The sequence below is a fragment of the Manis pentadactyla genome, chromosome 2 (assembly GCF_030020395.1).
Source record: "Manis pentadactyla isolate mManPen7 chromosome 2, mManPen7.hap1, whole genome shotgun sequence".
Classification (NCBI taxonomy): Eukaryota; Metazoa; Chordata; class Mammalia; order Pholidota; family Manidae; genus Manis; species Manis pentadactyla.
Window position 1 is genome coordinate 59709877 of NC_080020.1, and position 25301 is coordinate 59735177.

The 25301-nt window shown below is 37.4% G+C and overlaps 2 protein-coding genes across 17 annotated transcripts in view; one reads left to right on the forward strand and one right to left on the reverse strand.

The window, feature by feature from the left end:
- GIN1 (gypsy retrotransposon integrase 1) overlaps nucleotides 1-19946 on the forward strand; it is a 61078-nt gene extending 41132 nt beyond the window's left edge. Inside the window, exon 11 of the transcript XR_008994061.1 lies at nucleotides 19316-19946. The gene's annotated coding sequence lies outside the window, so the exon portion shown is untranslated. The remainder of the gene's footprint in view (nucleotides 1-19315) is intronic.
- Nucleotides 8936-25301, reverse strand: part of PAM (peptidylglycine alpha-amidating monooxygenase) — a 274025-nt gene continuing 257659 nt past the window's right edge. For 6 of the 16 annotated variants that reach the window (XM_036886992.2, XM_036886990.2, XM_036886991.2 and 3 more), the window contains 5 exons: nucleotides 20802-20901; nucleotides 18663-18716; nucleotides 13334-13537; nucleotides 10439-10495; nucleotides 8936-9763 (listed from right to left, as the gene is read on the reverse strand). In XM_036886992.2, the coding sequence (XP_036742887.2) occupies nucleotides 9582-9763; nucleotides 10439-10495; nucleotides 13334-13537; nucleotides 18663-18716; nucleotides 20802-20901 (597 nt within the window). In that variant the 3' untranslated portion in view covers nucleotides 8936-9581. The remainder of the gene's footprint in view (nucleotides 9764-10438; nucleotides 10496-13333; nucleotides 13538-18662; nucleotides 18717-20801; nucleotides 20902-25301) is intronic. The other 10 variants (XM_036886993.2, XM_036886999.2, XM_036886996.2 and 7 more) reach the window with 5 other exon arrangements.

Consider the following 25301-nt stretch of genomic DNA (forward strand, 5'->3'; position numbering starts at 1 on the left):
GTGAGACTATAATGGATTGTCGGTCACCTACTCAGCAACAGTTGTCTTCTATCTTTCCTTCCTGCCCGAATTTTTTTAGGTGTTTAGCACTTCTCTTGTGGAGCCATGGACTTAGGCTAAAGTTGATCCCACCAAAGCTTCCTGCATGGGCCTGAATGATCTAAAAATAATCCAATTTCATTTGCTCAGGATTAGCTCAGAAATGACTGTGAGATGCATATTAGGGAAAATTTTCTTAGAAAGTTCAAGGAAAACTTTCCTCGCTCCTGAAAGAGTGTACTACATGGAGCATTGGCAGATAAATCTTTGCAAATCCATTGTCATCTCTGAAAAAGAAAGTGCTAATAATGTCCTTGTGTTCCTGAATCCTTATGTGGAGTTGATATAGATATGGAGAGAGTAGAGGAGTCTCTCTCTCAAATTTTCAGACACCTACTAGAGACGTCTTCCATATTTCACAGAAAAGGACATCATAGAAAATGAAAGCAACAAGGAGTAAAACATCTATGTTTTACTCTATGTGTCCCTAGAGAGAGGAAGAGAGAGAGAGAATGAATTCTGATGTTATCCTTTGTGGCCCTAGATCCTCTTACCTTAGAATTTTAATAAGCCAATGAGCCAAAAATTTCTCTCTCTTATTTTTTGCATAATTATAGCCAGATGAGATAAGAGCTTTGATAGGGGAAGTCCGTGTAGGTGGCTAGAAAAATGTTGAGAAGCCGGGAGGGCTGTAAGGGCATGGCCATTTGAGAAAGAAGTTGAATATGGCTTCTTTTTGCAGTGAGGCTGCTGGGGAAAGTTGGGGGTGGGAATGAAGGAATAAGGTTGAGATGAGGCTGGAGAAGTAAGCAGGCCTCTTGGGACAGAACTCTTTTTGGCATTCACCTCTCTTTTCTAGGTTTAAGCAGAAAATTCAGTGCCTTGGTGAAACTCTTCAAGATTTCTGTGAATTTTATGACTGTTGGGAAATAAACTGAACTTCATCAAAATTAAAAACTTTCCTTGGAAAACAAGGTTGAGGGAATTAAAAGGTAACAAATGATAAAGGACGTTTATCCAATGTATATAAAAAGACAATAGCCATTTCTTAAGAATTTAGACTAATTTGCAATTTTATTATAATTTGTTCTTTTCTTTGTTCAGTAGAGAAAGTAATTTTTTTCACTTTTACTAGCTGACCTCAGTATATTAATAATGAAAAAATCAAGTATATCAAATGCAGTTAAATCCAAATTCCTCCTCATGGTTATTATGCCTTATACTGCAATCATTTGTAGGCTTATTTTAGTTCCCTTGCTAGATTACAAACCCTCAAGGGCAAGACTGTGCATCTTGTATTTTACCAATAATGAAGCTCAATTGATGTCTGTTGAATGAATCCTTTGGCTTTTCATTTATTTAATTTTTTGTTGGCTAAAATATGGGTACATATTTTATTACAGTTGTGAGAATTATAGTTGCGCTTTTAAGAAAGGAGCATTTCCTTCCTAATGGAGGCCAAATAAGTCTCAGAACAAGGCCCTAGAAATTTGAAGCTCTTAATGATTTCTGTGAATTTTGTGACTTCTGGGAAATGGAATAATATGAGAAAATAAACTGAAAAAATCAAAATGCCAGAAACTAAATCAACCTTAAAAGTCATTGGGGTTAGTATAACTAGATTAGTCAATTTCTTTCTTTGGGCTTCATTAAGAAAAAAATCTATTAGTGTATGTAGTAGGGTACCCAGCCAGGGATTACATTTCTGTTTTTTTTTCTTCTTTAGTAAGAGAAAAGTAAGAGGAAAAATATACACACCACTAGAATGTAAATCCTGGTAGAGATGGATTTGCCCTTTACCACTGTGCCCTGGAACTTAGAGATTTTGCTTGTTAGACATTCTGAAGTGCTTACCTTAAATAACAAGCAAGTATCAGAAATCACCTTAGAATTATGGAAGGAAGCTTCCTTGGCTCAGTCAGGTTGGGACATTAAAGCTCACCAGGGTATCTCTTTTAGAAAGGAAGAGAGGGCCAACAGCCAACCCCCAGTCTCTGGTAAGGAAGGGCTGATGGATTATTCACAGTAGCCAAGATGTGGAAACAAAATGTCCATTGACTCATGAAGGGAAAAAGAAAATGTGGTTTATACATATAACAGAACACTCTCCAGCCTTAAAAAAGAAGGAAATCCTGCCACCTGCACCAACGTGGATGAGCCTGGAGGATGTTATGCTAAAAGGGAAAATAAGCCAGGCACAGAAGGGCAAATTCTGTATGATTCCACTTAATGGGGTATCTAAAATAGTGAAACTCATAGAAACAGAGTGTAAAATAGTAATTACCAGGGGCTGGGGACGATGGGGAGGATGGGAGTTGCTGTTCAATAGGTCTTTAGTTTCAATTATTTAAGATGAATAAGTTCAAGAGGTCTACTGTACATTGTGCCTATAGATAGCAGTACTGTATTGTACACTAAAGCTTTTATTAAAAGGGTAGATCTCATGTTAAGTGTTCTTACCACATTAAACAACAAGAAGAAGCTTAATGGAATTCAGAGTTTTGAGGGTTTAAGAGGAAAAATTCCTGACCTCCAGTGTGGATTATAGGAAGGGAAGGCAGGTAATGATTCTGTGTCCATAGGCACAGATACGAGGATCAGCCGTGACCCAGGATTCCTGGACCTATCGGCATCTTCTGTGTGTGAGGCCTGAAAGTGCCCAGCATTAAAACCTTTGGCCCTCAGGTCACAGGGAAAACAATGTAGCACAGAGAATGCAAATAGTGAATCTGTGGCATCTTACTGCACTGATGGACAGTGACTGCAATGGGGTATGGGGGGGACTTGATAATATGGGTGAATGTAGTAACCACATTGTTTTTTTCACGTGAAACCTTCATAAGAGTGTATATCAATAATACCTTAATAAAAAATTTAAAAATCAAAAACAAAAAAACCCTATGATTAAAAAAAAAAACCTTTGGCCCTCAGAGGCCAAGAATAGCACTCTGGGAGGGCAGTCTGGATAGGGGCAGTGGCAGGGCCACAGGGGAGAGACAGCTCTCTCACTGGTACAAAGAACAATCTTCAGCAACAGTATGAGGCAGCAAGAGGCAGTCACAGGGTGGCTGAGTCAGACTTGAATATGCCCCTGCTGAATTTGCAGACCTACTGATTCCATACTCCATATTCCCCTTTTTGGGAGGTGGATTTTATGACCACTCCAGAGAAGGACAGGATGGGGAAGCCAGTCATCAAAAGGCTGATAACTGGCTTTCTGACTTAACCAATTAAATAAGGTAATAAAAGTATTTGATCATATTTGTACCATGAGTTTGGGGTACATGTCATATTGATTATAATAAAATAAGGAGATAATGTTATATCCTGAGTAGATATTGCCAGTATCTAGTCTAGAGCCAGTAAGTCATTTACAGAAGAATGTCAGCTAATAAATGAAGACAAAATTATAGAATTAGAAAATCATCATTACTGAAGAACTCCTCCAAAATTCTGGATTCAGGAGAAGGTCATCAATGGATACTAAAACTATTGGATAAAAGGTTATGGGGAATGGGATATTCCCATGGTCCTAAAGTCAGAAACACTTTTGAAAGACAAAGTAGAAATCGAACATATATAATGGAAAGATTTGTTGGATACTGTCTTATTTAAATGATCAAATGTAGAATCACCAATAATGGGGCAAACTGACATTATGCATCTCCTCTTATGAGGCAGAGGACGTAGGCAGCATCACAACCAAGAATCAATCATGAGGACAGATGAAGCCACACTGTGAGAGCTTGTATGCAGGACAATTGGCCTGGACTCTTAAAAGTGTTGATGTTTTAGAAGAATAAAAAATGACAAGGGAATGACTTTAAAGGAGACAAAAGAGATGGTAAACAGATGCATCATGTAAATCTTAGTTGAATATTGGATCAAGTAAAGAAAGCCCCAAAGGGGTTTCTGAGGACATTGGAGGTTTGAATGTGGGCTACAGATTGGCTGCTATTAAGAGTAAATGTTAAATTCTTGGGTGTAGTAGTGGTTTAGTGATCATAGAGGAGAATGTCTAGTCTTTAGGTGATATGTATCCAATTATTTAGGGTTAAGATTATGATGTCCTCAACTTACTTTCAAATGGTTCAGCAAAACTAAGTAAATTTGTGTGTGTGTGCACACCTGCACACTTGTGCACACACCTGTGAAAAAGAGAAAGCAAATGGGGACGAATATTGATCACTGGTGAATCTAAGGGGTACGGGGGTGTTCATTGTAATAATCTTCAGTATTTCTGTGGCTTTGAAATTTTCAGAGGAAAAAATGGGGACAAAAGAACATCATAATTTGCTTGTATGTTTGTTTTGGAATGGATAGTACTGACTGAACTCTTCTTATAGTCAGGCAACTATCTCTCCTATTGATTGGAAGCTGCCTGTTTCCATCAACCTTAGTGGAGTAGAAATCGTAGTATAATTATATCTTTTAGGCCTCAGATCTCTGCTCTTGGTCCTTTGTGTATTTTTTTTATTGTTGTTATTATTGTAATGAGCCAAAGTTGAGCATTTCTTCCTGTATTCAATATTGTTTGTGGGAATTTGAGATTATCTTCATTTATACATTGGTATAGACTTAATCATTCAATGTCCCTTTTTAATGTAACAGTTTAAACACCACACAAATAACTATTTCTGTAAACACTTTATCTGAGAAATATTATTAAGTGGTTATGGTCTTAAGGTAACATTAATAAATATCTGCTATTTTTTCTTCCCAGAGTCTACCCTTATTTAACTGGCAACAGTTAAATTTTCTTGGGGAAATGAATCCTTTATGTCATCAGTGAGATTACTGTGGGATGCGACTCTGTCCTGGTTCATACATTTCACTTTCCCTTCCCAGAGTGACTGATTCTGAGATTGGTGCGTGAGCCAAATCAGGCCAGTTAGTCAATATACTGGAACTCTCTAGAAAGAGAAGCTAAGAGTTAATGCTGATAGGATGTAAACCTAGAGCTGCTGATTGCCACTTTTATTACCACATGTGTGGAAGATCTGCATGAAAGTGAATCTTATTGTAGCAGAAAGCCAAACTAAGGCATGGAGGGAGGTAGAATCCTGATAAGATCACCCAAGTCTCTCTCTGTTGCTAGCCATGCCTGGGTTTTTCAGTTACGTAAATCAATAAGTAATAATACCTTTTTTGATATATTATTACTTCTTGATTATTATTTCCATTATTAATACCTAAGAATTGTTCTTAAACCTGTTTGAATTGAGTTGGATTTCTAAGTAAGTTTGATTAATACAATGGTATACAAAATAATCAAATCTAGACCTTGGAATTTCAGGTCTAGAAATTCCAAACTCAGTATTGATTAAGACTGGGCCAAACTATTGAATAATACTGTCTCCTTATCTTAGAAGTGAATTATAAGAATCAGTGCAATTGTGCTGTTCCATGGACATGCATACTTATCCCTCAGTTCTGAGACAACATATTTTTTAAAGGCCTGGAGAATGCTACAGTATAATAGAGGAAATAAAGAGGGCATTCTCAAGTGAGAATTCATTTTAGGAGAGTCTGTATGGTGAAATGCAGTATTTCTCAGAAATGAAAACTGTCCTCTCTTCTGTAGTCAAACTTGTTTTTATAAACTATTGTCTATTTCATATCCTATCTTGGCTATTTATTTTATAATCTATCTTAGTATATCTTGAACTTGAACACTTTATTATCAGGTTTTCACTGGTAAACCTCTTCCCTCTGATGGTACAGTGTGTACTCAATTTTCAAGCACATAAAATACATGCCCTTGTTTTGTACCTGTAGTTTGGATATATGATTGACATCTTCATGCTTTGATATTTCAAAAATTGTAAAGCTGTAAGAGGTAGTCACATTGACCATCATAATATATTCTTTAGAATGAGTATCTTCCTTAATTAAACCATGATGTCGGAAAAACACACTGAATAGGTTTAGTTGATTCTTGCCTTTGATCCCATAAACAAGTCAGTCAGTCAGTCTAGCATGGTGACCTACTAAAGATATCACTTGTACTTTGTCTTTGTTGCTTTTCATTCTAGGGAAGCCCCTAATAGCCTTTGTATGCATCTGAGTAACTGGTGGGATACTCAGGGGGATAATCTAAAGGGAGAAGCTGCTGGTAGGTAAGCTCTGGCCCTGAAGACAATTTGTATCCAAGTTTTTTGTGATCTGGGTTTGAGGAACTGGGTCATGAGCCTAACCATCACTCTATAGAGCCCACATATTTAAGAAAATAGTTTTGGTTGTGTCTAATGATATGTTTAAGGGTCAGCTACTCTCTGTATGACTGTTTTTCTTAAGAGATGGTCCATGGACCACCTGGATCCAAATCATCAGGGTGCTTCCTCAAAATGCAGATCTCAGGCCTCACCAAGGTAATCAATCAGACACTCTGGGAATAGGACCAAGAGTCAGTCCTCTTACAAGTTCCCTAGTTGATTCTCACATTCACTGAAGTAAAAAATACTGCTATAGGCTACATCAACTTGTACTTACATCAACTTTGAGCTACTACGTGGGTGATAGTCTGGGGAATAAGCCCTAATACCAAATCTGTGGCTTCCTTTGTCATTTAGCTACTTAAAAATTTGATTTATGTAACATCTGTGTGAGAGTTCAAAGGGAATTCTGAAAAAGAATATACTGATTTGATAAACTAAGAGGAAAGCTTAGAGCAAAAGATCTTACACATATGATAATTCAGGGCCAACTCAAAGAGAATGACAAAGCTATTCTTTTAACTCTCTCAAATAATATTCTTTGGATAGTTTAATGTAAAACAATAATCAAAGCAAACTGTTTCCTTTTGCCTTTCAGTAAGTCAGTTATGCCTGTTTTAATTACCCAACTTAAAACATTAGCAATTAAGGCATTGAGATCGTGGTACTAATGGTCATATCAAAACACCTCAGATGGCATCTTCTCTCTCCAAACATCTGTAAATTATATTTTATGTGAAAATACAGCTAGCCCCTTGTAATTGGCAAAGTAGAAAAGCCATTCTCAAAGACAGTGTTTTTCAACCTGACTGCACATTGGAGTTATCTGGAGAAATTTACAAATATGACCTGTATCAATATTCTACTGTAAGCCAACTAGATCATTATCTCTGGAGGGAGTGCCCAATCATTTTCTCTTAAATTCCCCAGGTAATTAAACTATAGAGCCAGGGATGGTATCCACTTTTTAGGCACTTCCCCGGCAGTGCAATCTCTGACTCAATAAATGAAATTAAGCCTAAGACAACAATCAATGGAGAGATTGCCTAAAGTCAAAGCAGTTCATTCACTTCTAGTCTACCATCTTTAATTAAGCCAGGTTAATATAATAAGGTGGTACATTAAGACAGAATTGTAATGCCCCAGCCAACTTATTTTTTCTGAATTTCCTTTTTTTATTATACCCTTTGCTTATATAAGGAATATAATGCCACCTGCTATACTAATGGACATAACATGTAACAACGGATCTATAAAAAATGTATTGGTCTACTCTATGGATATGGTTGAAAACTTTGATCACACAACGTAGTACTATTTTTCAAGAAGATACTTGGAAGCAAATTTTTCTGGTCTTATTAGGAATTCTAAATGTTTTAATGAACTTATGAATTATGTAACCAATCAAGTTTTATTTAATGGACTGCTATAAAGTTTAGAGCTAAATTCTCTCCAGGAGCAGGTGTAATAGGAATTATTCTTATATTTTTATTTTTGTTTTTCCTTTTCACCTGCTTATAATTTATCATTTTGTTCTTTTTTTTATTTGCATTCATTAAGCCATTGTAAAACTGTTTAGAAACAAGATAGGTGTACATAACACTGAAAAAATGTAACTAATAGAGATAATGATCAAATATTGTGCCACAAAAGATGTCCTTAATGCAAGTCAACTAATTTCCTCAATGTGAAAAAAGAGAACAGCATCAAAGTCCACCTAAAAATCATATGTCTTGGGCACTGGACTAATGAAGGAAAAATATAGTAAGATATAGTGAAAAGGCACACATCCATCAGAATGAAGGGTGTGATTCTACATTTAATGTTTACCACTGAAGTGATAAAAGAGGCATAAAAGATTGGTCAGAAGGAGGAAAAATGTATTTTCATTTCAGAAGGAAAATTACAGACATCAAAAAAAGGTGAAGTTCCTACATGGGGAGCATGTGCAAATTAAGTTTTAACAAGAAGTTGAGGTAAACATATGGGGAGTGACAATCTTTCAATCAGATCCTAACTTTGAGGAAAATAATCTAGGTTAAGGTAGATTTTTAAATATGACATAGCTGGAAAACATACTAATATATATATTTTTTGCAAAGTACTGTGTATTGTTTTTGTGATTAGTCAGTTAAATCCTTAATATACCACTACTAAGCCTGAACTGTAAGTAGGCATTTTGAAGAAAGGGTTCTAGTATCTGATAATTGTAGAAAGGAAAGTTATCAGGTTCTTACTAAATTGCCTAGATGGATTATGACAAAGATGTTTTAAAAGTAATTTGTGGTCACTGTAAGAGATGAATATTCCTATGAATACATGGGAATTTGAGTGAAATTATTCTATAAAAAGAAAACTATTCGTTGTAACCTATACTGATGGAGTCATTTGTATATGTAATTTGAGACACTGGTTTTCTCTTCCACCATCACCTTTTATTAAAGTATTTACCTTTCTGATTAATATACAGGCAAAAAACCCCATTTGAATTTTAAAAAACAGCCTGTTTTACATTTAATTTATATCAGCTACATAACAAAATGATCTTAATTTTAATACAATACATTTCTTTGGGCTGAAGATACTGAGATTTCACTCTGTGGTTTGTGTAATTACTACAAAAGTTGTGTACAAAACCCTGTGAATATGCAAAAATTGCAAAATACACTCTGACAAGCTAATGCTCTGAAAACACTTTATTACACAAATTACATTCAGATTCTGAAAATAGTGTTCTAACAGTGTAACCATCTAAAAATAAGACATCCCCCAAACACACCAACTGAAGAAGAAAATTAAAGAATTTAAATAGAGACTTTTTTCTTTTCTTTGTTGCAATATAATGTTAGTGATTTTAAAAAAATAGGAGATTTAGCAGCTTTGTCGTCATGTAGCACAAAGTTTCTCTTTACTGCCACAGGCTGAGAATGCTGAACAGGAAAGGCACCAAAGAAAGACATTGGCAATGGACGTGCTCTTGGGAAAATACTGTGTGCAAGCAGAGACGGGGGTTATTTACATCTACAGAAAAGTCTCAAACATGTAAATGAGCAAAGCTTCCGTCACTAAATTTGTAGTGTGATGGAAGACGAGGACTGTTTCTCTGTTCTATGTCCATATGAAGACAATGGCCCTGACATGAACTGCCAGGAAATGCTTCAACTAGAAACAGAAGCCAACTAACCCAAAACAAAGTAAATAAAACGTGTACAGTCCCACGTAGACTAGTACAGTTCACAATTAAATACACAAAACTCTAAACGTGCTCAAGGGAAAGGAATCTGGCATTCTTGGTAAATCTCATCAACGCAAATCAAAGCCCGGTTTTCAGGAGGAGGCAGGTGTGGGTGTGGGCAGAGGCGCCGAATACTCCTCTTCCGATTCACTTCCGTCATCCTCATCTTTCTCTTGGTCGCTTCCCTCGGTGCTAAGGCGGTCAAACCCTTTCCGGCTGTAGCCTTTACGGCTTGCAAAGAAATTTCCAAGATTTAAGCCTCCACTTCCCTTTCCTGAAGAAAGCAAACAATAACAGAGAATTGAAGTACAGTTGGCACAAATGATTTTCAGCGTCCTTGTAAATCCTTAAATAGTAAACAACGTGAGTAGCTGGTGACGGGAAAGGGTACATATTAGCAAAAAGAAAAAAAGACTTCTATACAGAGATACTTATTCTACAGAATCAGAAAGACACTATTCCACAGACTTTTTCAGATAAATAGGGCAAAAACAAATCTCTCCAGGATGTTTTTCTGCAGTATTATTTCAGATTTGTTTTTCACCTCCTGCTGTTTTCCAGGCTCTCTGGAACTGGCATCCTGGAGCAGCTCTTCATTTCAGTGGCTTTATGAAAAGGTCATTTACACCATGACAAGCACTGATACGCGAATAGGAGCGACAGAAAATTTACTGAAGACAAATGAAGCCAGATAAAAGGCAGGGGATGAGAATTAGATCACATAGACTGGCAAGGTGGGAAATGTGAAACTGATAAATTTGCTGTGAGAGCCACACACTTTGATTTAGTTTATGGTCTGCATTCTGCATTTAACACCGAGGAAATGCTATGCCGCACACAAGGTCTTTAATTTTTAGAGAGAAAAAAAGAAATATCTCCTTGCTCTTTAAAAAATGGGTTTGTTGACTTTGAGCCAAACATAAAGCATTCTGAAAGGTCACAGGCATACCTCTAAGTCTTCCCAATACTCTTCCTGAACTTGCCTCAAGTTTGTGTTCAGAATCTGCTAGAAAAAAATGGCACATTTCAAAATGAGTCTCAGTCACCCTTAATCCCCGGGCTCAACTTTCAATAAAAAATCAGGAATTCATAAATGATTAATAACGAGGCTTGGCTCTTGTCTGTATGCATTTCTTTAAAAAAAGCTGATGTTATTGTGATGCAGGTAATGGTCAGAGCTAAGTTTGGCTCCTGCCTGTGTCTCTGCTGTGCAATCTCAATAAATGACCTCTCTGAGCCTCAGTTTTCTCCTGAGAAAAGAGGGATCAATGACAATCCCAACTTATCTATAAAGTATAGTGGGCATATTGCATGTGGCATGCTTAGAACCATGCCTGGCACATACACAGTAAATGCTCAATAAGTATTAGCTACTTTATTAGGACAAAATTAAGTTACCAGTAATTTGTAAGAACTTGGAAGCTTTATTATAATTTAGAAGTACTTATCTTAGGCATTAGTCTATTAAAAACAGCACCTGTCCTGCTCAAGAAGGCTTTGGATCCATGTACATCATATTCCCTTTATCAAAGTGAAGGCAAAGACCTGAAAGCCTGAGTATTTTCGGTCATACAATGTGACCCAAATTCTCCCCATGGGGCTGACCATCTCTGCGAAGGGTCTCTTCTCTTTCTTTATGAGTATATAGAACTCCTGATGGACTTCACTTTCCCCCTTGCTTGTATCTCTCTTCACTCTTTGCCCTGGCTTCCACCACTCCCTGAAGGGCTGCGGTCAGGGAAGGGAGGCTCGGGGTTCTCCTATGAAGTCTCCAACCAGGAGTGGAGGAGCATCATGGAGAAAGCTAGCAGGCAGATGACACAGGAAAGGTAGAAGAGTGGGTGGTGAAAGAAATAGGTAAGAAAGGAAGAAGCATCTAAGAAGACTGTTAGAAAGCCAACAAATTAGACTGTACATTCTGCAGGGATGCAGGACGGTCCTTAGTTTTACAACTCCTGTGCCTGGCACAGTGTCCGAAAGGGAGCTGACATGCAGTCAGGGGATGCTGATAAATGGAAGGCCTTTTATGAGGGCTAGTAAGAATTCTCATAGATTGGGTAAGATTTATCAAGAACAAATGTTGAAAATAGGTGAGCACTGATGTACTTTTAGAATTAAATGTATTAGACTGAACCACAGAAAACTATAATTTTTTTAAGTAAAATATGATTGAATGGCAGTTTCATAGGGTTCAACTTGAGTCTCTACCTTCCCAACACACTCCTGTAAACTCAGTGTTCTGTACCTGTGCCATGTCTCATGTGCATAACAGCAAACAGAAGGGGCCAACCCTTTCTGACTCTTCTGACAGTCCTTCCCCAAGTGTGGGTTGACTATCAACCTTCCCACTTCCTGTCCCCATGCCCCATGTGTTCCTGATACTCTGTGTATTCATCAGTGCACTTCTTACCCTCCATTATTACCTTTACATGTCATCTCTTTTATGTATTACCTATTATGCGAGCTCCATTTGTCTATTCAGTAGTTTTTCCAATAACTAGTTATCAAACCCCTAGTGCCAAGAACTGTTATTTGTACTGAGGATAAATCAGTAAAAACGTAGCCATACCACATTCTTGCTCTTTAGAGGCTTCCATTTAACTCCAGGCAGACAATGTTTATTTACCTTTGCCCCTGCTTACCACAGTTCCATACCCATAACAGGAGCTTGACAGTTCTTTCTGGGAAGGGTTAACTGTATTTTTGCAGAGATTTATTGGCTATAGATGAAAAGCAAAAGAAAATTCTAGAAAAACTCCCTTTTACAACTTACTAAGTTGAATCCTCTGAGTTTTGTTTCTGTGTCAGGGCTTTGCCAGTGGGCACTGAATCCCTGCCATAGTCACCTTGGCCTGAAACAGGATCAGATGCTGTTTCTTGATCAAATGCTGCCTCCCACCCTGGTCCATGGATTCCTTCCCAGGTGCAGCTGCAGACTCTTGCCTTAGGACCTGGGGACCCAGCCAAGGGACTGCTTTTGAGAGCTGAGAATTATGAGTTGGATTATTTGTTAACATTCACTTGGATGTCTTGAAAGAACTCAGCTCTTGGGTCCTATACTATGATAGTGATTTGATGAAATATGGACTCCAGTACTGGACCCTGCCCTGTTTGGTTTGGGAAGGCTGATAGCCTAAATTACTTCCAAGTAGTTTGACATGGAAATAGGTGGTTTCTGGGAAAGCTGGGGTTTAAGATGAGTGTGTTTTACAAATTCCTATGCCTTTTTTTTACTTTATTTCCAACGAGTATTCCTCATAATCATTGGTGGTATTAATTGAGCACTTACTAGGCAGCAGGTACTGTGACAAATGCTTTCTGTATGTTATTTTATCTAAGCATCACACAACCTTGTGAGTATTTTATCCCCACTGTATAGATGAGGAAACTGTGGCTTAGAGAGATTAAGTAACTTGCCCAAGGACATGGAGCTAAGAGCTAAAGCCAAGACTAGGACTGGAAAATACCCCAAAGAACTGACCCAGGAGTTTAGAGGACTGGGCCTGTTCCTAACTGCAGTGATCTCCTCCTCCTTGTTAGCTAATTTATACTGATTCTACTTATCTACACAGTATCATATGGAGACATTAATTGGGCTTAACATAAATGCTAAAAGGCAACATTATAAGTTATATTGTCATCTATCCAAATTTCTGAGGCTTCAGATATATTTTCTACTATGATACTAACTATAGACGATATTTGGAGCATAGACAGTAACAAAAATGTAGAGCGCATTAAAAAAAAAAAACACTGAAAAAAGTTACAACCAAATTCTGAGGATACTCAGGCCAAACACGCTATCAAAGATAGGTTCCAAGTTCAAGGGGCTCGTTTTACTTGCCTCCAAGGGCCCTTGACTTTTTCCACCGAATAAATAAGGCAATGGCCAGCAGGACAACCACCGGGATAACCAGAAGGGAGGTAATGAGAACAACCGGCACTCCCGAGCCCGGCTCTTTGCTCAGTTTCTGTTTCTCTTGCATCTTCTGCACCTCTGAGGAGGCGGGTTTGTTCTCCATTTTGGTTTCAACAACTGCCTCGGATTCTTCAGGGAAAGAAGAGTTCACAATATTCAACTGACTCAAAGATTCCGAAACCCTCCCACCCACCCTGCCCAGTCAAATCAACAACTGCTCACAAAGAACTTGAGTTCCATGCACGTGGGGTTATTTAAGTATCTGAATCTACCAAGACAGCAGCGGGTATTGTGATTAGTAACCACTGAATGGTTTTTTGCCATTAAATTGTATTTTTTTTTTTAGTTCCACCCTTTATTCTCTCATGAGCTATAATTTCACAAGAAGTATATCCTCCTTTTGCATGTTTTTAAAGTTAAAATTAATAGGCAGCATGGTGTAGGGGACAGATTTGCTGTGTATACTGGAGTCAAATAAATCTGGGCTCAAATCCCAGTTCTCCTACATAACTAGCTGGGTAACTTTGGGCAAGTTACTTAAATGATCTGAGCCTTGGTAACCTCATCTGTGTAACTGTGATGATGATAATACTGAGTATAAATCTTTATCATAAAGAAGGTACTTGATGAGTATTTGTTTCCTTGTATCTTTAGTTTTTGAGTCTCTTTTATGCTCCATGAATTATAGGTACATCTCTTGCAGAATTGCACACATTAATTCTAGAATTACAAACTGGAAAAGAAGGAACTATGTCCTTTTTGGGTTCTTTTCCACAGTTCCCAGCAAGCTGTAAGTGCACACAGATGCACGCACTGTATTTCCTTTCGTTGTTGATGAAAATAGTTTATACAACTATTCTGTGACAATGGCAGGTACTGGGTAGATACCAAGCCTAAAGCATTATCTGGGAAACTGATGCAATAAAACCATATATGTCGCTGCAGGTATCAGTAACTACTGACTTGAAAATGAGATTGAGCCTTGAGACATTCTTTTCCCCAAGAAGCACATATGTATATTTGTACAAAAACTCTATTGTGAAAGGGCTAGAAGTTAAACCAAAATACTCATAAGGTTTCTGAAACCCCAATTTCTTGGTATGCCCTTCTGTCCTGCAATACAGAGTACCTCAGGGGGCCTCAGGGGAACTGTGACAGAATTTCACGGATAGGCACAATCAGGAAAATCTTAGGTTAGTGTTTAATATGTCTAGAGACAGCTTAGTAGTTGCTGGACATTTCTCCCAGGAAGTGTTTCTCAAATTATGTAAGACACTGTAAGCACAATTTATGATACACACAAATGGCAGATCCCAGCATTTTGCTTCTACACTTTGAGGCAGCTTCCTTCATGTTCTCAATTATATCTATCAAACACACCGTTTCAGGCACTGTTCTCATTTAATTATCACACCAAGCCTATGAGTAGGCACTGTTATTATCACCATTTTACAGATGGCCTTGTAGTCCTCATTTCCTTCCCTTTACTATGGTTAAAGGGAGACCATTATTTCTCTTCTTTTGTCCACTGGAGTGGCTCTTGAAACTTCAGTGGGAGAGAAGGAAAGGGATTGGTTTACAGATCTAAATAGTTCAAATTTAACCTTTCTAAGTCTCAGTCTTAGTTTCCAAGAGGAATGTAAGTGTGATTCTTACTCTTCCTGACAACAAACTGTTTTGTCTTTTCTTCATTACCCTAGAAAGGGTATACAAATTGTTCTATATTTAGGCAAGAAAATAACAATAAATAGACAATATAATAAAAAATATATAGGCCCAAGATGTAGATTGGTAGTAGAGAACTTGCTGCTTTGAAGTTGAGACTATAACCAGAGTAATTAGATAACGTTTTCTAGCTGTTGTTTAGTAGACTTACCTACATCCAAGGCAATGACTATAAAAGCTCATATCTAGTTTCTTTTATAAGACAGGGCTAGGATTGGTCTCCATTAAAAGGAAAGAAGGACTATGAAGTAAGTGATAGACTAAAAGAATCAGCGTAGCATTCATAGAAAGTGTGCTGAGAATGAGGTAATGAACTTGCAAAGATACACACATTGCACTTTCGAAATTCTTGATTTCCTCACCCCTTCTGGTACTGAGTGTCATCTACTAAAAATACTTGTACATTCTAACTTTTGGAAACCAGCTGGAATCTGTTTAGATTTTAAAAGATGCTCTACATTTTAAAGAAAGAGGATAGAAATTTTACATTTCCCAGTCAAGAAAAAAACAATGAAAAAAGAAAGCAGTATCGCTGCTCTTTCTAGGAGCCTGGGTAAGTGGAGCAAAAATCCTAAATAATAGTTATCATTTAATTCTAAGAATACCATTGAAAGCATAAAGAACCATTCAAATTCTGCCACTTTTACTCTTTATCCTAAATTCTTTAATTAAAAATCCCAATAATTTGGAGCATCCCTGATGAAGAAGGAATGAAGAAGCTCTAAGGTTACCCAGGATTTAGGGCTTCTTCTGGTAGACAGGGGAGGATACCTCATATGACATTATGAAGAAGATACCAGATGTATTCCATCTAGAACAAAAATATCTTCAAACAAGCTCTTGTAGAAAAAATTTTCCATTTTTTAAGTGATGCATTTAGAAAGGGAAGCTAGGTGCATTCATGTTTGAGCTTGCACATACAAGCATGCGCATGTCTCTCTCCCCATGACAGAAGAGAAGCCCAGAGACCACTTGGAATTGCAATAATTAAGACAGGAAAGGAGAGACATTCTTAACACAGCAACACAGTGACTATTACCCAGTTCATCACAGAGAGAACTGAACGCTGAAGGTTTCAGCGGCATACTAGCAAGTACCATTTTAGAAGATGTGAAAAGTGCATATAGCACCAATGAAACTACTTTTTTTTTAATGCAATGTGCTTTCCTTACAATGTGTTGTTTTCTATAAGCTAAGAAGTTAATGACACTAGAAAGTTCTATTTTATTTTCTTGAATATCATCTTTTATTGTGAGGGGAGGGCAGAGGTAAAGGCTATGCTTTTGGTGGGATATGGGCATATCTCTTTAATCCCTAATAACTTAATTCAAAAATTTAAATCCCATTCATAAATTTCTTATCATGGCAAATTATCTTATCCTGCAACTTCTTGAGCACAAAACACTGGTTCTGAAACTGATGATCAGATAATTACTGATCAGTTATGTGACCATTTACAGTGGGATGAGTGTCACTTGAATTTGAAAATTTACAATTAACATGTATTTACAGGGTTGTTAAATCCGGAATGGTGCTTCTCCTCTTTTTTTTTTTTTTTTTTTGTAAAGGGTGGTTTAAAATAAGCTTCTAGATTTTGATAAAAGATAAACTCTTAGCGATCCAGTATGATCATTTTTGTAATAAGAAAATAATCCTAAAAAAAAAGTATAACAGTTGTCATACACATTCAAAGAGGACTAGAACAGCTCCATTTGTGTTTGGGTATTCCCAACTATTAAGATGGGACTATAATGACATTTCCATAAAATTCACCGTTTGCACTGCTGGGTTCTGCCACAAGACTGGGAGGTTTTCCGACCACTTGGACCTCACACTGATGTGCGAGGAAACGGCCTATGGGAGAGCAGTGTCTACCCTTCATTGCCCCCCAAGATGAGGTCAGTGTGTTTCAGCTCTTTTTCAGTGGCCAACTAGTACAGTCTAGGGGTTTTGGGTGGGATCTATTTAAATAGAAATGGCTTGCAGCCACTTGGAGACCCCAGAAGTTTCAGGGTGAATTACAACCATCCTCAATATGTAGTTCTTGGAAGAATTTATGGTGAAAGAGATGTTGGAAATTATTTTTCCTCACTAGTATAGTAATAGTGGTTAACAGCACAGACTTTGGGGTCAGACTTTGGTTTATCACCTGAGTCAACCTCTTACTATTTTAGCAGTAATTCTGATCCTCAATTTCCCCAAATGTAAAATGGTGATAGCATTACATCGTTGGTATAAGGATTAAATTTAGTAATTTTTGTATAACTCATTGTTTGTGCTCCGTAAGTGATAGCTTTAATTAATCATATCTTTCTTAATATCTTTATTCCAGGGCAAACAAAATTTGTCAATAATTCTATATATTACAATGATAGGAAAATAAGGGATTAAGAACTTCTTCAATGTATAAATGTGGTATGCAGATCACCCAGGAGTGTCCACTGGATAGAATCTTTACAAATGTCAAACAATTGCTATTTATTTATTTATTTTATAATATTATCTTACCCCTTCTCAACCTTGAGCTGGCTATATTTTCTTATCTGCCTACATAAAATCCCTAAACTCCCTCTTGGTTCTTGCTTCTTCTCATCTTTTCCACCTGCTTTCATGAGAAAGGAAAACAAGTAAGCCTAGGGTTAAGTCTGAACGTCTAGGTGAATCATTTGTAAAGCACCTAATAAGGGAATCACTTTGCTAATTGAACATTAGGAGTATCTCTAGTGAGTTCTTAATGATACATGACCATGTTAAAACCCTGCAGATAATGGAAAATGTACAACTATAAAGCGATCCTAGGAAAGGAAGAAAATAATTTGACTGGGATCACCAATGGACCCAGTGATTGCTTACCAGTAGCTAAATTCCATTTCCCCATTCTTGATAATATATATCAATGGTATACTTTCTTGTATATATGCATATGTATGTATATACACGCATTTACAAACTCCTTATAGGCTATAAGTCTCTTGAGGTCAGGCACAGTTTCATTTCCCTCAAAGCTGCTATGGCGCCTTCACATAGACGGCTCTTGGTAAAATGTTGGGGGCCGAAGAGTACTAAGGTTGGAGCTTAAGAACCAGCTAATCTTTTCAGATCCCTATAGTAGTAATTCACCAAAGATATTTTTCACTCCTTTAGATTAGAGCCCACTAAGAAAGGACTTTTCCAGTTACTGGATGGTATTTTCCTGCTTGCCTGAGTATGATAACGTACCTCCAAAAATGACTTACTTTTTTGCTCTCTGAATGGCTGTGGCCCACTTGCTGTAGATTTCTTACATCCTCAATCACTTTCCATCACTTGAAATCAGTAAGTTTGAGCTCATTATTACTACTCCATTTATCAGAAAAAGCAATGGCAACATGCAGGTTTAAAGGCTCCATACATAGTAGAAGTTATGGATAATTTACCAGATTAGATTATATTTTTAGCCTAACAATTTTTTTAGGTGCAATCAAGAGCCATAAAAGAATTCAACACAAATAACACTGGGTTCCACAGTCATAGGAGGAATCTGACCAACCTTTGATTTCCTGGACTTCAATGCCAGCCTTTTTAACTGATCGATGTTCCATTTCTATAACATAACACAGCAAGGCAAGAGAACTATCAGAATTTCCAAAAACACTGGAAAACTTGATTTTGATATTAATTTTACTCAGAAAATACTTCCTTAATTCATTAAGTGCATCATCACATTAGAAAAGAGTTTAATATAAACCACTAATTAGGTAACAGGTCCATGAATCCTGGATAAAACCTCCTAGGAAAGCTAAAATAATATTTCTTAGGTCTTCATAATTAAAATGAGATTCTCCTTGTGGAGTTCATAATGTATTATTTCTGAAATATCAAATAGTTCTATTTTCATGTGGACATCTTAGACTGATTACTAATTTTGCCATGTTTGATAAGCAGCCTTCTAGCTGACATAAATGGATCAGACTAGTTAAATACTGGAATGCAAATACACAAAACACTTATTTAGCCTCCAGTCTTACTGTTCCAAAGGTAATGCGTTCCAGATTTATTTGGTTGCATTTTGGACTATGCGCAGGGCTTTTCCCCTTCAAAGCTGAATGCTATATTGCAGTTCTTCTCAATCAAGGGATATATCAAAACCACTTCAGAATCCTTTCCAAAATACACATTTTATCACCTCTCTTCTTTTGCTAGATCTTGAATGAAGTCTAGCCACACGTATTCAGAAAATCCTCGCTGGGTTACCTGGATATGCATCTCTGTTGAATATCAACCACTACAGTGATACAAAGAACCTTTGAACTAGAATCTTAATGGGTTCAAGTATCCTATTTCTTATCTGCAAAATGAAGATTTTGGATAGATTTCTGGAGTCTTTTTCATCTGGAAAGGTATTCACTCATTTTTTTTTTTTAATTCTGAAAAGCCTGGGTTTACTCCAGCAATTAGGAACTATCCTCCTCTCTTTGCTTTCTTGTTGTCCACACCTTCTGGCTCCTCTTCAAAAAGGCAGGCGGTAAGAAAGCCACAGTTGGAAAGGGAATATGAAGCTACTGTTGGAGTGGAATAATTCCTGGGCATCTCTGCATGCTCAGTCCCAACTGGGTCCTTATTACAAAATAGCAAAAGTTACTCAAAGGACAATTTGGAAGATACCAGTTACAGAATTTACTTGGGCTCCAAAACCTGTCTGGTGTCTGAAGTTTTTGGACTCCTGGTTTTACTTTTCTTTGCTATAACTTGTATTTTTCCCTTGTAATTCATATTTTTCTTTCTTATAATTGGTATTTCTTTTCTTCACCAAGTCTACATACATGTCATTATTTCTCTACCAAAAACTGCCTGTAACAGCTCCTGATACCTCAAATTTATCATCCTTATTGAGGATAATTTGTACTCCTTAACCTCATCTTCTCCTGTTGTTTGGACCCTGCCATATTTTAAATGCACCTCTGGATGTTGAGATTTGTGGCCTACTGAGCATTCGGTACTGTCCAATGTAGAACTAAAAGCTTCTGTGTTTTAGTATAGTAGAGGCTAAGTTAACATACTTTTTAAGAGTTAGAAATAATATCCAAATTGCAATTAAAAATCCTCAAAATGCTACCGATCCAGAGAGAGGAATTGTTCTATCCCCAGACATACTTTTGAGTTACATGAAAACACAGCCATTCGGTACTTTGAACAAGCTGAAGCCTAAAGAGAAAAAGCAGAGTGCTTCCCGTTTGGGATGATATGTCTCTGAACAGATGCCGGCACCGCTAGATGCTCAGCAGCCACTGAGAGCTGAAGAGCCACATGGGAAGTGGGGCCAGTGTGAGCACCAGTCAGCCTCTCTGCTTTGCCAGAGCCACCCACCTCCTCCCTCTGGAACAAACTTGGAATTAACATTGGTTTTCAATGTAACAGACATTACTCCAGGCATCAAGAATTTCCTGTGGAATATCTGTGGAAACAAGGGGGTAACTGCCAGCAAAAAAAAAAAAAAAAAAAGGCACACCATTTCTCTCCACTTTTTAAAAACTAATTTCACTGTTGAAATGAATACCCAACAGATCTTTTAACAACTACCAATGATACCCTGACTCCCACTCCTGTCAATAAAAAAGAAAATGGTTTTTTCATGCTTTTAAGCAATAAAACTGAGGAAAAATGTGGACAACACTGTAAAAAACCATACTTTCAGTTGAGATGAACTTCCACACGGTGTTGGTGTGAGCATCTCCAACATACACAGTCCCGTCTTCAGAGGCAGCAATATCATGAGGCATGTCAAAGTGCTGCCAAGATAAGAAGCACACGTTAGGGTGGCGGGCCCAGATGGATTCTTCGTGAACAGGAAGAAAGGCAAAGCAAAACAACAAAGAAGCATGTTACTCAAACCAAAGAAACATTACCATCCATCAAAATAACTCTAGGCTAAGGAGAGTCATTCATTCATTCACAGGCACCGACTCTGCGGTTGAGAAATGCTAAGGACTCTCCCGCCGACTCAAAAGCTTTTAAAACGTGGATGTTTATAAGTAGATTCTTTTTTTTACAGAGTTGTTTAATTGGTGTTGCATTATCTATTTATATTTATTTTTGCCTTCACATTTCTTCTACTTTTTAATCACTATCGAATCTTCCTGTTTTAATCTATGTAAGTAAAAAGACCAGGTATTAATTTCTGTTCTCATGCCCATCAAGCTACCATGAGCTACCTTGAAAAACTATTTATACATTACTGATAAGAGGAGTCATTACAAAAATTCAGGACGTTCAGATTATTTCTGAAGTTCCAACTAGGAGAGAGGCAGCAACGTGGTTTTATACTCCAAAGCCCAGTGTTTGCAATATTTTCAGTCCACAAAGGAAACAAATGGAGTGTTGTCACCAAGCACTTCCTGGGCTTTTGTACCTGTTTCAGATACTCAGTGTTTTCAATATGTCTTTCTTCAGGACATATTTCCATTTCAAACAATCTCCATCTCAGTCATGAGGACACAAGAGACTGGGGAGCACTTTGTGTGACTTCCTCAGGGTCACCAAGCTAGTTCCTGAAAGAGCAGTTTTGAAATGCTGTGCTGCTGCCATTTCCATCTGTCGACAGAAGCTTTCAAAGGGGTCACGTGCCCACCAGTTGGCAGGATGTAGATGAATTTTTCACTTTTGAGGTCAGGAAGCCTGCCTGAGTATACAGGTCTCAAAAACAAGACCAGGGAGGACTGACCTGCCCACTGTGGTTTGCTGAGTACAAAGGGCATCAGTGAGGCAATGCTGTTCCTAGCTCACTTCAGGAGGGGCAGGACACATACTCTGGAGACACTATGATGCTTTAAAATCAGCAACACTGAAAAGAAAAATGAGATAGCCATGCCAGGGAGGCTCACTTCTTCATGCTCTCAAACGAGCTGTCACAAAGGTGCACGAGAAGGATGGAGAACCGGAAACCAAAGTGCTGCAATCTCGGAAGCTATTTCTTAAATGTTCACCTTTATTTTGGGCTCAGCTAATAGGTGGCAACAGACTTGCAATTGATAGGCAGTTCCTCTTACATACCAAAGTATGTTCTTAGAAATTGCTTTGTAAAACATATGGTTGTAAAATGCTTCATATTTCCTGTTAGGAAAAATAATAGGTGGGGAAATAAAGGTGAAGGGGGAATATATGAGCTATTCATTGGCTAAGGACTTTGCTTTCATTAAATCACAATATCTTATCAATTCAAGGCTGCAGGAACAGTAAACCTCTATATGTGGTTCTCAAACTGATCCAGGGAACCAGGGGTTATGTTGGAAATACTTTGGAGGGGACTAGGAAGAGGCTTGGTGGATAGGATGTCAAGACCTCTATTCCTACTACCTTCAAAGGCATCCAGCCGTAATCTTGCTAATGAACTATTTAACTGCTCTGCGTCATTTGAAACACAAAATTACATTTTAGGTTTTAGGATGTCAGAGTTGAACAGACTTAAAGATCTTCTAATCCAGACTTCCTAAATTCTCTTGAGTACCCTCCCTAGAAAAATAAAACTGTCATGAGGAAAGAAGGATAGCATCCTCTTGGGGCATCTGAGGACACAGCCCAGGGCAACCTGCCTTCAAAATCTTTTATTTCTTCTTAAAAATTCATAAGGAATTTCTGTTCTCCATTATCATAGCAATGCTTTCTGTAACACAAACTAATGTTTAAATTATTAAGTAAAATAGTTCTTTAAGAAGCTGCACCAAGTATGTTGCGGTTTAATGTATCCTTTGGCATGCTGATGTGTATCTCAAGGATTAAAGGTTACACACATTTTAGAGTCAGAAAGACCAGCATTTAAGATCCAGGTGTGCTACTTACAGTGAGGTTCGGGTGACTAATTTCACTCATGTGAACCTTTCAGCTCAAGTACTGTCATATACTGTAATTTTTATCTCCATTGTTAAGATTGGAGAAAAAACATGAATCTGGGCTTACTGTTCTTTTCTTTCTTTTTATGGAACAGTGGGAATCATTCCCTTCCTTTTCCACATGAGCTGCCTTGAAGAAGAAGGAAGACCAAAAGCATGCCAGTCTGAAGGGTGCGTGTAAGGGCAGATGGAGGGCACCGCGAGTCTTTCCTGTGATCGCGGTTGGGGGACACAGTGCAGGACAACTGTGTATCTTTTGCCCTTAGTGCCTTTTGATGCCATTGACAGGACCATCTTCTTTACTACTACTGTCTCAGCTTCCCTGCAGACTTAAAGGTGGAGTTCGTGCATTCAGACATAAACATTTCTAAAGGATGTCATAGAAGAGCAGAACTGAAGTAGACGAGGAGGTTAAGTTGTGGGCAGGCAAAAATAGAGGTACAGACACATTCATTATGTAAAACGAGACTTCTGACTTGAAGGGAGAACCTCTTCTTCCATAGGAGTCAATATACCATCTTATTCCTTCCATCCAAACTTAATTTTCATGATGATAATCTAATTAAATTAACATTCTGAGAGATTCACAAACTGATTTCAGTTTACTGAGTCAACACAGAACAAATGTCTATGTTTTGGCATAATATTGAGTCTTACTTATTGAGAGGGAAAGCAAATTTCACCGTGGAGCTAGACTCTTTTTTCAAGTTTGCTGTATTGACCCATCCATTGTGACTTATTCACCTCTGAACATAGGATGCATGCTGATGCTCAGGCACAATGCTTTGTGCAATGTCCATTCCGCACTGTTCACATTTTTATGAGAGTAAGCCTCATTTAGAATCTAGCTTCTTGCTTAACCACTTCATTTTGATTTTTAGATGCCTATTTAAATTAAAGATGAACATCCTGGTTGAAACAGTACATTATTATTAAAAGAACAATTGAGGCAAACACTGTACTAATTAATACGTCATAGAGACCTGAAGGAAAGTTAGGCATCTCACTTTATAGTAGATACAAGGAAGAGAACTCAAAGGGGCAAAATGATGATCGAATAATCAATTAGGAGCTGAAACACTACTGAAGTAAAATATATATTATCAATATAATGAATTTCTCTCTGAAGGGCTAATTATGATTGTCTATTTGGTTGCTTACTGCTTTTCAGGTGACATGCTTATCTGAAAAGTCCTACTTATTGTATATGATTAGAAACTTTAAAAACATGAATTTGCACTAGGATCATTAGTTCAGATTCAGTTTGGTTCAACGCAGATCTTGTAACTCTTGCTCAAGCTCGTTTGAGGGAGAGGCTGGGCCTTGTTCTGTTTATTATCATGTCCTTAGTATTTAGGATAATACCTGACACAGAGTAGGTACTTAATAAATATCTTCAGAATGAATTTTGATAAATCCCAGACTCGTTATCAGTATTCTAACAGACAAATTTCTAAGATATTGAGGAATTTTACATTTTTTTTAATCTAGTAAATTGGGTGTCTTAAAGAATATTATAAGATAATATAATGAATATGAATATGGAAATATAGTTTGTCTGGATGCTTATGACAGTTGCACTTTGATCCAAGTAAAGCCAATAGGTCTTTCCATGTTTTGAAAAATAACTCCTACTTGCACTACTGCATTTTATCAGGCAGAATATTCTAAAATTGATGGGCGAGAAGCACATTCAGGTAGTGCATGTGAACATCCTGATCATTATGGTAATCATATTGCAGAGAAAGTAAAACTAGGGAGGCAGAAGGCCTGTGGACATGCTGAACCACAGTCACTGTGTCTGTGAAAAGCACCATTAGAATAAACAGTGTTAAACTGTTGGTGAAGTGAAAACTAACCTTTATTTCTTATCTAAACCAACTCTTTGAGACCTGAGTAAATTCTAGGAAGTGCTATTTCCAAGTCTTGTTGCTCAGTGTAGTCATAGCATAATAAAAGTAAACAAGTTTTTGGTTGAATCTAAGAAAACTATAAAAAGTACAGTTTAACATATTGTGGTATCTTTTCTCCTTGGATGAAACCAAGAAAAGATTTATATTTTTGGTATTTTAACTACAGTGAACTTAAATTTGCTATCATGTGCAAACTACCAAGGATCTTAGAACTGCATAGTGTTAATTTGCACCGAAGAAACTGATCACAAACAGGCAAGGACATTTATTCTAAAATAAAATATAGTAACAGAACATTCCCATCAACCTAGCTAAGGATGTTATCACATCACCTTAAAGTTTTTAAAAGTTAAGTAAAATTGAATGCCAAAATTAGTATTTTAGTTTCAT